The sequence below is a fragment of the Myiozetetes cayanensis genome, unplaced genomic scaffold (genome assembly GCF_022539395.1).
Source record: "Myiozetetes cayanensis isolate MyiCay16 unplaced genomic scaffold, myiCay2020 scf27, whole genome shotgun sequence".
Taxonomy (NCBI): domain Eukaryota; kingdom Metazoa; phylum Chordata; class Aves; order Passeriformes; family Tyrannidae; genus Myiozetetes; species Myiozetetes cayanensis.
The window spans coordinates 2,491,657-2,506,885 of record NW_026087488.1 but is presented as its reverse complement, the minus strand read 5'-3'; the positions used below and the strand labels follow the sequence as shown (position 1 = coordinate 2,506,885).

Below are 15,229 nucleotides of genomic sequence, written 5' to 3'. Positions count from 1 at the left end.
AGGAAATTAGACCCAAAATTAACAATATTCAGCTATTCAGATGTCAAAGGGAATAGAGGAGTTATTGGTGTTAGAGGTGATTGCCAGAGGGGGAACCCCAGCGTGTCCTGGGTAATTAATCTGCAGTGGAGAGCATGGATCCCTTCTCCAGGTAAGAAATGCTTTTATAACATGGCATCTTTGCTGTTGTAATTAAACACCAAGGGCTATTCTGCATATGAAGTCTTAAACACTTCAGGCCTTTATCACGGGATTTTACTGGCCAGCCATGTGGGTTCCTATGGCAAAAAGCACCGAGCGCCGTAAAAAAAAAAAGAAACCCAAACATTGCTTTTTATTGCTTGACTTGCTGTATGTTTTATATATATTGAGCCAAATTCATCCCTTGTGGAGCTCAGTTGAAGCCAGTAAGGGTGGATTTGGCCCGTGTCTATGTGAGAAAGGTGGTGACAATTAAAATATATTGTTTAATAATGAGAGCTGTGGTAGTGAAGTGTCTTTGTGTCTGTGAAATTATACACCACGACACCACGTTGCCAGGATGGAGCTGGGACTAGCAAAACTAGTTTCTGATGGAAAGGCAAAAGCACTCTGGCTTTTATGATTATGATTAAATATCACAAAGGCATTTGAGCAAGGCTAATTTAGGTAACATCTCCAGAAGTCTCCTTTATAGTGCAGTATTTTACCATTTTAAAATGGAATTTAAAAATATTCCTTGAATGTTTTTATGTGTGGCTCTCAAGGACACTACAACTGGCTGTTATTAGCAGTAAGTAAAAGAACAGTTTTTGCTTCATTTATATTTGAGGGACTTTCAGCAATATTGCAAAAAGGAATGTACCCTATTAAATGAAATGTGAGGACAGCCTTTCCTATCACTTTATATTGGCCATTCCCAGTTGTTCCCCTGCTCGGGGCATTGCACCAGCACATGAAAGACATTGCTGATACCTTGAAAAGCTGAAGATTTTGCCAGTTTAGGCTACAAAATACCCAGAAGGCAGCGAGCCCCTATGTCCCCCAGGACAGCTGGGTGGTGGTTCCTCACCGGTGAGGTGGGTCAGGCACAGCAACTCCTCCTTGTGTCCCTGTTGTTAAGTTACAGTGACTTTTACTGTGCTGTCTGCTGCCTTTTATCCTCCTCCTGAATTTCTGGGTAATGGCTGTTCCCAGCCAGTAACCAAATCCCTCATTCCAAGCTCTCCCTGCTGCCAGGAAGCCCTGGCTCAGCTTCGCTCTGCCTCGTAACCCTCCCAAATATTTGGTTGAACAATTTACTGGGCTCTGGGTCACCTTTGTGCCGGGAGGGGAGGTGGGAAGGGGGAGGAATAACCAGGGAGATTCCCCTTGGGCCTGGAGAGCTCAGGAGAAGCTTTTTACCCCAGAGGAATTAGAGAACAGGTATTTTGTTGAGCCAAGAACTGACTCTTGATGGCCCTTCCCAGGAGCGTCAGGAAGGCAGAAACACCTCCCTGCTCAGCTTCCAGCACAAAAGGTATCTCTTAAACAAGGCTGACATATAAAATACCAGTTCTTCTAGTGCCACTGGTCTTCTAAGGAGTCTCTGACCCCCAGAAACGATGGTGGGGAGGGAAGCACAGGAGAACAAAGATTATTTTTGCTGTGCTTATTGCTCCATCTGAATCTTTTATAGAAATCTGGCCTCTGGCATCGGGCTCAAATAATATTTTATTAGAAGAAAGCATGATTCACTGAAATGGTGCTCCTCAGTATCTGTGGAGAGGAAAGCTGGGAAGGGCACAAAAGAAGTGCTGTGGAAAACCAATTCCAGGAGCCATTGCCACACAAAGGGATCTCCATCCACAGCAAGAAGCAACAGAAAAGGAACAAAGCATTTCCAAGGAAACATCTGAGCATGGTGCTGGAGCCAAGGGAGGAATTATTACTGTATTAGCCTGTCAGGAAAGGGCCAGTCAGAATATGTGGTAGGAGAATACCCTGTCATTTGGAAATTAATAGGATTTTTTTAGTATTATCAAGACTGGCCCATATACCTGCAAAATTGAAACTTAACTGAAGAAGTAATAAGAGATCCCAGGAGGAAGGGGATGTTTAGTCTGTCTTAAATAGGATAAAAGTTACTTTTCTCCTTTTTTGCACATTTTCAGGAGCCTGTTTTTCAGCTATGAGAAGCATGGCTGTGTTACCCATCGTTCTTCATGAAATAAGAGCAGTGGCTGAAACAAGTGAAGGGGACAACCTAAACCTCTCAGACCCTCAGGCAACTTTTTTACCTCTTGCCAGTTGCTTTTCCTCCTTGGCAGGAAGAGGGCATTTGTGTTTAATTTATTTTTATTTTCAATTTTTTCTTCCTTTCTCTTTTTTTTTTTTTTTTTTTTAGTTTTCCAGCTCACCTCTTCCTTGCATCCAGTTCCTGGTTCCTGACCTCCTGCTTCCCCTCAATTTGCAGTTAACAGGATGAACACCGATTTTCCCCCAATCTGATTAACTACCTCCCAGAGGTGAGTGAATGTTATTTCCATGCTTGATTTCCATGCCTCTGTTGCTCCCAGGTTTCTGTCTCACTCAGAGTGTGGTCAGGGCATCCATCAGGCCATCAGCATTCCAACCATCACCTGCCTCACACTGCGTGTCCTGTGGGAGTCGAAGGACAAGATTTGCCCTCTTGGATTTTCGAGCAAACCCCTCCATCCTCCTGCACTGACACCTCCCAGGCTGGCAGTGCTTGGGCAGTGTTTACCCAGAGTTAAAACCCCCTTCTCCTCACGTGTTACTGCAGAGGAAGTGGAGAGAAACTGCAGCCATGTGCTGGGTTCTAATGCTGGGTGTAAATCTCGTCCTGGGCTGTGACACTGGACAGAAATCCCAGGGGAAGCTTTTCCTGCCTCTAACCTGTCTGCTTGCCTTCAAAATGATAAATGGTGGGAAGGAAAGGGGGAGGGAGGGGGGGAATCCACCTAAGCTTTGAACTTGCTGTGTCTTCAGAAGGATGAGCAGGAAGAGCAGAATCATTCAAAGCAGAACTTTCGCCTAAAATCCTTTTACTCTTCCTTACCCTTGGAGTTCTCATGAGCGAGGCTTAGACCGAATCATTACCCAAAGATGTCTGATCAGGTGAGAACTCTGGCTGCTTCAGTTTTTTCCTGTAAATGGGGCTGCTCCATCTGTGCCCTGCTCAGTAGCCGTCCCCTCTGCCTTCAGCCCCGGTACCCCCTGCGCTGTTTCAGATTACTCTGATGTACCAAGTGAGTTCATCACCTTTCCAGGATGTCTCGTGATTGATTCCTCATGTCCAGGGCAATCTGCTCTAAAGTTTCAGGCTACAATGAGTGCTTGGATTTCAAGGGGATAATCAGTGGTTTGAGTCTTATTCTCCTGTGTTTTGAGGTACCTGTTTGTGTATTATATTCACAACTGGGTTTAAATACAATATTAGATCCACCCTCTCAGTAGCTGCTCAGATGCACTGGGCACGAGCAAAGTGCAATTTTCACAGTGTCCCTGTGTCACCCATCAAACTCAGATATTTTGTGGCTCATTCCTAAACTGCAGGCTGGGCTTGCTGCAAGGCAGATCAGAGGGCTGGTCCTGCTATACTGAAGTCTGTAAAAGTTTTCCTATTGACTTCGACAGAAACAGGACTGAGCCTTTTGATTTTTGGCATGAAAACCACCTAAAATATTCATCTGTGCTGGAGTGCACCCCCCGTTGTTGTCTGCCTGACGTAAGGCCGGGGCTGTTGAGGAGGAAGAGTTGTACACATTGTTCCTTGGACACGTTGTTCTCTGGTAAATACTTGTTGGAGGATGTGTCCATTGCTGCTGGCAGGGGCTGAGTACACACATTTGGCCCAGCTTCCTGCTGTCAGTGTGTGAACCTCCCAGCTAGAAGATGAATTTGTCGAGTGTTGTCTTGCGGGATGGGGACGGTGCTGACACCCCACATCATTTTTCTTTGTAGAGAAGCCACTTCCCACCGGTCTGTAAGTACAACCCCACTGGAAATATTCCTCCAAACTGCAGCACTGTGTGGTTGAAAGCCAGAAATTCACTGTTTGCTGAAAACGAGGGGAAATGACAACCAAAAAAAAAATAATAAAATAATAAAACAAAACAAAAAAAACAAACAAACAAAAAAACCCCAACAAGATGAAAAATGAAAAATACTCCTTCAAACCTCTTCCCCACCAGTATTTTTCTGTGGAACAAGAGTCTTTTGACCTGATGTAGCTGTTCCTCCTGTTTTCATTCCAGTGGGTTTTGCTTTTCTTTTTAATTAACAAAAAATCACAGTTACCCTGATTTTAATAGAATTGGTGTTATCAGCACTAATTATTTCACTGTTTTATTCCCTTCTCTCAGGACCTGGTTCCAAAGGTGGGCCTGGTGGCCACAACCACCCATCACCAGGGCACAAAGCCCCAGGGGTGTGGACTTCCCCTGCTGCTACCCAAGTAATTTAAACTGAAATTTCACTTTGAATTTAAATTTAATTTTGCTGTCAATAGAACACAGAGATCTATAGATCTGTCTGCTCTGTGCTGCCCAGCACTGATGGAGGAAGGGCTGTGAATTTTAGTGGGAATCTTCAGCCACCTCAACCCCAGAGCCTGCAGGGATGCTTTATGGGCAGGGCTCAACTTTCCTCTGGTGCCAAGTGTTTTCACACTATTTTTAATATTGATCCTGTACTTTGTGGAGAGCAAATCACTTCAAAACCTGGTGGTTTCCACCTGCAAGTCGTGGGCTCGTGATTTCTCTTCCAGCCTGTTATCCCATCAATAAAACCCCTCTAATCACAGTGAATTCAGGCTGCCTCTTGTCACAGTCAAGTGCATGGCACCTCCTTGGAGCAGGGCCTTAAATTAAAATACTGTGAATTTTTTCGCTGTTTAAGCACTACTGCAGAAACATGAGTGGCCAAGGAGAGAGGAGGCTTTTTTTTCCTCCTCTGGCTGGAATTTTTCTCTATAACCATCCTCAGGGGAGTTCTCATCTTCAAAAGGAACATTCTTTCTATACAAGCTGCAAAAAGAATTATTTAATGACATCATAAATTAATACAGAGAGGCACAAATTTTCCAAAATGTGGAGAGAAAAAAAAAAAAAAAAAAAAAGAAATAAACTGATGTTTGCCAAAAACAGCCCAGCTCCTCCAGACTTAGGCCCCTCTCGAGCCTGTGAGCTGCCAATGGTGCCAAATTGAATGGTGGGGCTTTTGGCAGGACTCAGGTTTAGCTTGTTTAAGTTCTTGGCAAATATTCCTATTACTCACATTCTCAGCAAGCTGATACAAATATTTGTTCTATTTAGAGTGAAGTCCAGGCTTGGCATGAGCGCTCCTGGGCTCGGTGGAACGGGGCTTTGCTTGAGCCAATATTAAATTTGGACATCTACCTTAAAGAAAAACAGAATTAAAAAAAATTCCCCGTGCCTTCTAGTGCAGATTAGAGCACATCAATGGAAAGCAGACCTCGTGTGTATCCAAGTTTTTCTCACTTGCTAATTCTTGCTTTAATCTGCTTTGAAATGGCCTCGGTTCTCCCGGGCTGGGATTGCCATTCCCAGCAAACCATCGAGGGCTGGGGCTGGAAAAGCCTCCACACACGTGAAACTCCACATTCTTGAGAATTAAAAGCTGTTTAAACTGCAGTAAATCAAACTGGGACACAGTAAGCACACTTGATCTCTTTTAAAGCTGTGCAGGTTGTTGGGGTTTTGGTTTGTTAGTGCTTTTTTTTTTTTAGGGATGTCCACAGTTTAGTGTTTCTGATTGGAAAAAACAAACAGAGCCAACCCTCAGGGACACTCAGCACTGCCATGCTCTGGTTCTGAGCTGGGCACTGCAGGTGGATCCTGCTCTGCCAGGGCTTTGCACGCTCAGCACCCAGGTGGGAAACATGGAATAAATGAAGTGGATCCCTCTGACCCCACCAGAGCTGCCCACCCTGCCCAGGAGCTCGGGACTGGCCACAGAGCCAGGGTGGAAACCTCACAATTAAAAAACAAACCCCACTGAAAAAAAACCAACAACCTGTTTCCATTCCATGGATTAACAGCAGCAGGAGGGGCTGGCTGTGGGGCTGTGCTCAGGGTGGGATTTCTAAGCTCACCATTGTTCAGGGGTGTCTGAATGCCCTGGTCAAAGCCACGGAGCAAGGGGGATCCCACTCGCCTGATTTTTGTCCATTTGGAAATGGGAAATCTGCTCGAAGTGGCTGAACTTCTCTGAGTGGAAAAAGATCATCACTGGGGAATGATTCACCCTTTAATCTGAATGACTGATCTCCCTCCAGTGACCATAAAAGGAGCCCAGATGACCAGATTAGCATTTATCCAAATTTTACACGTTTTTATGCTGACTCAGCCTTTCCCAATCAGGTCCTGTAGCTCACAAACATCATGTGCTATTTTTGTAAGGAAAAGCTTGTTATTTGGCACAGGGTTTCCCAGGGCACTTGTGGCTGATTTGAGACAGAGCCCTGGCCATGCCTTTTGCAAAGGCTGCCAGCAGTGCCTGCTCTGTGCAGGTAAAACCTGGATTAATTCCATGGGCAAGTCTTCTCTGCATCCCCTGCATTCATTGAAAGCTGCTGGAACAATTCTTAAAGGAGTTGCTTTTTTAAACCGCCTTAAATCAACAAATATTGCAGCTGTGAGCAGAAGGTGTGTGAAAAATGATTAAAAAGAAAGGCAGTGATGATTCATTAAAAATGACATTGTTATTCCTTCAGTCATATTTGTAAAACAGGCTGAAGACCCGGGCAGCCCTGTCATCTGCACCCCGGGCTGCTGACCCCAGTAATCTGCAGGTTGTGGTGGCAGCATTTGTCTGGTTCAGTGTTGATGCAGTGTCAGCTTGAGAAATGAAGTGAGCCTTTCAGACCACGGGCAGTGACACCCTCAGACCTCTCCCCCTCCCTCCCTCCAGCTTTTAGTTCTGTCACTGCAACTCATCTGCACGTGAGGGCAGGAACACTTCGGTGCTCTTGTGGTCAGGTCGGTGCCTGCTTTTAACTCTGTGTGCTCAGAGGAATTCCCGTGTCCTTTGAAACAAAGGAACTGGAGGGAAATCCCAAACAGGTGGGATGGTGGAGCTTTGAGACAGTAAAAAAGGGGGAAGTGTGAGGTTGGTGTACTCAGACAGCAGGAGACAGAAGAGAGACGAGGCATCTTAATTAAACCACGGAATATTTTTATACTAATTATTGAAATGCACCCAGAGACAGCTTATAGTAGTAAAATGACTTTATGTTCTGATATGTAAAATAAAATGTCCATGCTATGTAACAAACATTTAAAAATTCCTTACCACCTGTATCTAATGTGGTTTCTAATAAAGATTTATCTGTAGTATATATGGGGTTTTTTTTGTCTAGCCAGTTCTTAGTTTTTACATCAAAGGTGTGTAATAAAAAACAACAACAAAAAGATCTTAAATAGATGTCTTTCCAAAAAAAAAAAAAAAAACCTTGCAACATTCATTTTTATTAAGTATTTCATTCATAAAAAGCGAAGCTGAGTTGGACATGTGGCCTGCATTTGTGATATATATATTTTTATATATATATATATATATAAATATATATGTATATAAATAGCTATTCAGCATGCAAAAAAATTGTAGTGATTTCCAAATCCTGGTTACAAAATCCACACATCAACTGCTGACTGGGGGTCTGGGACTGTGCTGGTGGAAACGGGACCCGCTGTGGTGGCCTCAGGGCCCTCATCCATCAGCCCCTTCCTAGGAATGGATCCCCCCAAACACACGAGTACCTCCCGCCTGCCAAACTCGGGGTTCAGCTCTTTACCCATTTGGGAAGCAATGGGGGGAAAAAAACCAACCCCCTGTGCGTGACTGAGGGTGGAATGTTGTGCTCTCTGGTGGAACCGAACTCCCCGATCCCCTCGGTGTCACCATCACCCCGGGAGCTCGGCAGGATGGACACGGACACAGCCCTGCTCAGGAGCTTTGGGGGGAGAGGGCAGTGGGAGTTTTGTTCCACAAGGGATTCCACTTGCTTCCCCACGTGAGTGCCAGCCAAGTGATCCCTCCTTTCAGGATCATTTAGGTTGGAAAGGACTTCTGGGATCACCGAGTCCAACCTGTGACTGATTCCCAGCTCCCCACCCAGCGCTGGAGGAGTCAGTTCAAGAGCCTTGCACAGTAAACAACAGGAGCAATGGATACACTGCTTCCAGCTTTTTACCTGTTCTACAAAGATTTGTACACTGGAAAGCCTGACAGGTAACGGGAGCTCTTCCCACCCCACCCCACCATGAAGAAAATGTTCCTCTATGCCTCCCTCAGGCTGAGAACAATTCTGAGTGAGCTGCAAAAGAAAAAAAAAAAACCAAAACATAGCACAAAAGGCACCTTTCAGCTGAATAGCAAAGAAATCAAGGACCAGCAGATACAGAGATCATTTCTGGAAAGTGTTAGCGGGTCTTAAGCTTAAACTTCATAAATATATTGCAAATAAAGCAAGTGTGACTCAATCAAGGGACGGGAGCCTGAAGACAACGGGGTCTGTTCCTAACGCTGCGACTTAATCTGCTCTTTGGCCTCGGGCGTGACACTTCGATCCCCAACTGTGGGGGGAAGAAGAGACATTTGTGCATCGGTGCCTTCTCCTCTCCTGGCTGTGGCATGAGCCCTGCCAGTGGCACCCACAGCGAGCCCCCACCTCTGCCCCACGTCCCCCACGGCCCTGGCACTCCCAGAGCCAGGAGCGGTTCCTGCAGATCCAAAGAGCCTAAAGAAGCGCTGCCGCTGCAGTCCTGGAGCTGCACAACCCGACGGGCGGCTTTTCCCTTCGAGCTTTGGGGGGTTTCGGCTCCACCAACCCTAAAAGCGAAGCTCGTGTTTTTCCCAAATAGCCAAAATTTGCTCGTGATGTTCAAGATCACAAGCAAAAGGGAATGACCGGCTACGTCACTCGGTAGCCGTGGAGGTGGTTCCTACCGGACGACGGCGCGAGAATTAATTTATTTGGGAGTCAGTAAGAGCCTGATGGATCCGGCCCACTGAGACAGGAGATGTAACTCTCTGTGTGCCTGAAGATACGAGCTCTTCACCCACACAAATCCCTCTGGAAATGCACATTTGTCTCCCCGAAGTGCAAGTTACCCACAGGTATCAACACTGATCGAACACTGTCCCGGAGCAGGAACGTTGGCCGCGGCCCTCGGAGTCACCCGTCAGTCCAGTTCTCCACAGTCCCCATCCCTGAATGATACTGCAGCGACGACTCCCTGGACAGGGAGAAGCTCTGTGAGTACAGGAACTCGTTGGCCGCGTTCAGGTGCGGAGAGGGGGGTTTCCTCTCGCACACGGACGGGTGCACCCGCTCCCTCGGGAAGGACGGGGCGGGGACGCGCTCCCGGACCTGAGACTGGGACAGCTGGTTGTAGACGCTGAAGTGGCTGTTGGGCGGCGGCTGCGAGCCCTGGCCCGCGATGGCCGGGAGCCGCGGCATCATGGGCGCGGCGGGGAAGTGGGGAGGGAAGGGCTGGTAGGGCACAGTCTCCATGGTCTGGACGCTGTAGCTGGTGTAAGGTGCGACTGAAGTCCACATGTTGCAGCTCAGCGGGGGGGGCGGGGGGGGCAGGTCGTCGACCGCCGACACCCCGGCGATGTCGGCGCCGGCCCCAGAGTACATGCAGGCCTCCCTCGGGGCCACCTCGCCGCAGTAGGACGGGCTCAGCATCTGCTGCTCGTACGGGGGCGGGGAACGGAAATAGTGATCGTCCCCCACCGAGGACGAGGCTTCCAGGTAGGAGCGTTTGCAGGGCAGGTCCAGGTGCCGGGCGCTTTCTGCGGACACAAAACGCACGGTCAGGGGCAGCTCCTGCTGCAGGACACGCAGAAACACGGACGGGTTTAGCAGAGACCTGCTGGGAGCCTGGCCTGGGTTTGGGGAGCTCGTGGAGTCCCCTCAGGAGCTGAGCCTGCAACTGTGGGTTGGTTATTCCACTGCACTGCTGCTCTTTTCTCGGATTAATCAGGTTAAACCCTTTTAGTTTGGTAAAAACAACGTACAGCATCAAAAGGACGTGGTGCTGCAAATGTCAGGTTAATCCCCTCGGCCTCAAAGCCTTCTGGTGACATTTGTCAGGTTAAGTGAGGGACTTGGGCTACTCTTCTCACATCAGGGATTTACTTCAGCGTTCATCCAGATAACAGAGGTCCCTGACACCCCTGCAGGGTCCCTCCTGACAAATTCAAGAAGTCTCTTAGAGGGTCTTATCGCAGCCTGCCTTCCTGTCACTGCAAAAATGACTCTACATTTCCCAGATATTCATGTCAAAAGCTGCAGAAATATTTCCAGATAAAGGAGCCCTTTCCCAGTCAACAGTCCTTCCTCAGCTTTACAGGGAGGGAAGAACCGTAGCCCCTCTCCTGCAGCTCGTGGGGACCACGGCCGTGTTTACCAGCAGCTTTCTGTCAGTTGTTAGGAATATTCTTTGGATGAATTAGTAGATTCATCTGCAGATTAAACATCTGCTAAAACTCCACATTTGCCTTGCAGCCCTCATTACTGGGGCTGTCAGATTCTTCGTTTGGCCTTGATCAGAGGGTTCTCACAGCTTAAATAAATCAGCAAGCAATGAGACATGCAAATAGAAGGATTTTTTTTTTTCTGTGCAGAATTTTTCCGTTTAACTTAAAACATGCCATGATCTCATCTGATGCTGGATTAAAAGGAAGAGAATGCAGGCACAGCTCACTTAAACTTGAGAACTAGTGGTAAGAGGAAAGGGCTGCTTATGAACAGCTTCCACATCCCACAAGTCTGTAGACACTGAGGGAATTGCTGATGGCTTTGTCTTGGAAAGTGCTGAATGTCTAGAACTTCGTTAATGCCAATGGCCTCTTACAGACAATTTTTAATTCAGCTGATCCTAACAATGAATAATTTTCCAGCAATGCTTCATGCCATTTGAATTACACATTCTAATTAATTTTTTTCAGCTCTGACTCAAGAGTCTGAATTTACCTTCTATGGGACAAAACCACTGATAACCTCCCCAGATGGTTCCTGATCCTCCCAAACACTTTGATCACACCGGTATCCTTGAAGCTCAAGGCCCAAGAGACTGATCCAAACCCAGCCAGAGTAAACCACAAGCTTTCAGTGCTCACTCTCTCAGGTTTAAGTGCTGCAATACTTTTCTGGCTGTAAACTCGAGTTACCTCTTCTCTTTAGGCAGTGGTAGAAGAGCCCTGAATCCTCTGTGCTGTGAAGGTGTTGAGTGGCAGGTCTTGAGTATCCGAAGCTGCGAACTGCATGTGAGCACCGTTCTCATACTGATAGTGCTGAAGGGTCTGGTGATTGCCGTGGAGTGGGTTCACGTCTGGCTTCGTTGAAAGCTGGCCATGACTGGACACCAACCTCTGCCTCATGATGCTCTTGGAAATCACTGGATATTCTTTGCTAAAAGAGGTGAGGAAAATTATTGCTGGCTATCCAGCCCTCAGCATCAACACAACGATGACAAATTAGTTTGGCTTCCCCAGAGCATCTCCAGTGACTTCACCACCACCCTTTGCCCAACACGATGAACTCATCACCCCCCTCTGGGCGTGGGTAAATGACAACACACGGAGCGTGTCACTTACAGGAAGAGACTTTTCGGGGTATAAACGGCATCAAAAGCCCCGGTGCCCTCAAGCACGTGGCACCCCATGGCACATCTGTGCCTCTGCAGAGGGGTGCAGCCCATGAGGAGCAGGACAGGGAGGGCCCCGGTGCTGCCCGGCCGTACCTCTGCAGCCGAGCCACGCGCAGGTCGCTGTCGTCGCTGCCCCGGAATCCCTTGGCAAAGGGGTTGTTCTCAATTTTCAGCTGCGTGATCTTGAAGGGAACAAAACCAAGGAGAGGGTGTTGGAAAGCAGGTCACACCAAAAAGAGCAGCAGGGCTGAAGTGGTGGTCAAGGTGCCCAGTCCTGTGAATAAGTCTGGATCTTATTCTGGGCCCTGTGATCTTAGTCTGGGCTCTTGACAGGGAGAATATATTTATCTGATTTAAAAGCCTCCAGGGAAGCTCCTGAGCAGTTGGTGAACCACAAGAAGTGCAGGAGCCTTCCAAACCCACAACCTGACAGTAGGTTTGTGCATCTCCATTTCATTCTGGTGTTCAGTGACCGTGTTCTCCTCCGGCACGAACGGAATCAGAGCCCCATTTGTTATGCTGGGGCTCTCCCTGATTTCCATGAGGATTTTGTGTACCTCTATGTCCCCCATTCGGTCATTTTTCCTCTCTGAAAGGCATCACAGCTCAAACAGTGCTTCACCTCTGGGGCTGCCCGAGGCAGCAGAGCCCCTCTCCCCCCTGCACCCCATTTCAGCAGGCAGGAGAAGGAGCCGGTTCTGCCCGTGGATGGTTTGGCGTGAGTGTTGCTGTAACAAAACAACTGCACTTTTAGTGACATGGAAAAACATCCTCTACCAAAAAAACTCCTGAGGAAACAGCTGGCCGGTCTCTGTGATGGAGGGGGAAGGTGGTGACGTGAACTGAACCAGCCTCGGGGGCCTGAGCTCTTCCTCTCTGCTCCCTCAGCCCACAGCGGCTCCAGGGAAGCTCCCAAGCAGCTGATGAGCCACAGCAAGTGTAGGACCCTTCCAAAGCCACAGCCTGACAGCAGGTTTGTGCATCCTAACTTCATTCTGTCAATTAGTGACCGTGGTTTTCCTCTGACATGAGTAGAATCAGGGTGTCAGTCCCTCCTGGTGCCTCCTCCAACCAGGAGGGGACTGTGGGTGAACACTCACATCTTCCTCACTGCTCTGGCCTCAGCTTTCCACTCTGGGTGCCCACAGTCACCAAGACTCTCATTTTTTTTCTTTAGGAAGACAACTCTTTGCAAGCACACTTCTTGCCAGGAGGATAATTCTGAGCTAAAAATAGTCCAGTGGTTTGTTTCTTCTAAAAGACACCCAAGACCAGGTTATGAATTGCCCACCCTGAGCTGCCACCCATCTACACCCCCCCTGCCTCAGAACCAGCTGCACAGCAGTGACAGTGGGAGTAAGAAGTTTATGAAGCAATTTGGGAACCTTGGGGATGAAAGGCACTATTGACACCAGACATTTTAATTTAAGCACATATTAAATATGAGCTCTTTTCAAACCTTTCTGGTTAACCATGTTTGGGCAACTGGTCATTTTACACCAACAGCTACAACTTTCCTAACAGGATTCACTTCAGTGTCCTAATGGGCACTTTTTCCTCCCCTGCCTTACCATAACACTCACATCCATGTTTCTGCTCTGAGTCTCCTAATTAGCTCACTAATTGCAGCGTTTTTGCAAGGACTCTGTGCCTCAAGCATCAAAGGGCACACAGGCATCCTGCTTGGGAGGAAAAGCTCTGGTCAGGTTATTGGGGAGGAAGAATTTCACACTTGTTCCTGTTCCTGTGGGGTTTTCCTATGAATGTGTGGAGAAGGAGGTGGCCCAGTAACCCAGGGCAGATCTGGAGGTGACAGGGGGGCTCCAGCAGTGCCACCTCACTCTGTGCCTTTAGCTCTGGATCCTGATGCACTTTGAAAATCCCAATTCATCCTCACACAACCCCACAGTTGGAGTTCACCATTAGGAAAAGTGCCTGGCAGCGGGAGCAAAGGCAGGCAGAGCAGTAGCAGGACAGAATCCAGAGCCTTGCCATCCCCTGCCTGTCATCCTCCCCTCTCCCTGCCCTGGTGACAGTGCCACAGGGAGGTGACAATTTACTGTCCCACTGCTCAGTCCTGCTGGGAACCTGGGCTGGTAAAACCCTCAGGGGGCTGCCCACTGCCCCCAGTGCCAACACCCTCAAACCAGGAGAGAAAGCAGACCCTGACACACCCCCACAGCACAGAACTGAGCTCTTTATCCTTCACATCCCCCCCAAAACCACCCCAAACCCCCCACCCCTCCTGCCTTCCCGTGCAAACTGCAGTGCCGGCGTTTTCCCGGTCACACTCCTCATGTGTCTCACTGAACACACACACTCTGATTCCTCCTCACTGCACATTTATCAGCAGGCTTTGCTGCTCATTCTTAGGTGTGCTTTGCTGTTTGAGTGACACCCCAGCACTGTGAGTAAAGGGATTCAGTAAAGTCTGATGTTCCCAGGGATGTTCCAGAGCATCCTCCGGCTCATCTCTCATGCTCAGTGCCAGGGTGGAAAATTGTCTCTTAAAGCAGCATAACAGGCTCTCTCCCCCTCCCTCCAAGCAGGCAAATCCCACTCACCAAAGCACAGCACCGTGTGGCTGCAAGGGGGGAAGGTCCTCTCGCTGAGAGCTACAAAGCCCCTGACCAGAAATGAAGCACTTTTAGCCCAAAAAGGCCAAAAAAAAGAAAAAAAAAAAAAAAAAAAAAAAAAAAAAAAAATAAAATCACACTACCTTGTGGTTCTGGTAGGAGGTGACTGATATGAAGGAGGTCTCTGGGAAGACGTGGGTGCAGAAGGCTGTGTTCTTGGAGCCGAAAGCGTTGTTCTCATCCGCCTTCACGATGTGCAGCCGTGGCTGGTACTTATGCATCGAGTTAAGGATGATCTGGGAAACAATTGGTGCCCAAGTGAGAAATCCGTTAAAAAAATAAAAGAGGCAAGCCATAGTTATTCACCAGGCTTTCCAAGCAGGACCCAGAGCCCACTAGAGCTCAGCTCTAGCCTTGCTTGTGAGTTAGAAGGGAAAGTTACTTTATGTAAATGCACATGAAGAGAGACAGAAAAGGTGTCTGCTGCTCTGGCAAGCAGGGCTGAACTTAAAGCTTTCCTGGTAAACTCTCATTTTCCTATTGCTATTGGATAGAGTCAGTCTGGGTGGAAAAAATGCCATCATTTTTTTCCCCCAGCTCAGGCTGAAGCTGTACAATGTATAATTCACCAGCAGGCTGGTCTATAAAGATCCCCAGTAAATACTTTACTGAGCTGAAAAATACACAGTTTAGCAGGGGAAAAAAAAACAACAACAAAAAACAACACAGAAACCACAAGGGGAAAGAAAACTAGAGAGCTGTTTTTCTTTTATCTGCTGGTAAAAGAAAACTACAAAAGGGCAGATTTGTTTTTCCTGCTGTTTGTGGAGCGTGTGGGTGGCGAGCTCTGGGCACCCCTCGCAGCCACCCCACGGCTCCTGCCCCTTCCCAAGGCTTGGTGGGTGAAAGGCAGGGATTTTTTTATGGCTCAGGATGGCTCAAGGTCCTCAGATGGAGCTTATGGGGCTGAGAGGGGGCTGCCCATCCCAT

At 48.0% G+C, this 15,229-nt stretch overlaps 1 protein-coding gene across 1 annotated transcript in view; it reads right to left on the bottom strand.

Annotated features, from left to right (window-relative positions):
* Window positions 1-9,181: 9,181 nt before the first annotated feature.
* The window catches only part of TBX4 (T-box transcription factor 4), a 29,925-nt gene continuing 23,877 nt past the window's right edge, over window positions 9,182-15,229 (bottom strand). Inside the window, 5 exon segments of the mRNA XM_050321834.1 lie at window positions 9,182-9,804; window positions 11,185-11,223; window positions 11,226-11,425; window positions 11,757-11,845; window positions 14,383-14,535. Of these exon segments, the coding sequence (XP_050177791.1) occupies window positions 9,182-9,804; window positions 11,185-11,223; window positions 11,226-11,425; window positions 11,757-11,845; window positions 14,383-14,535 (1,104 nt within the window).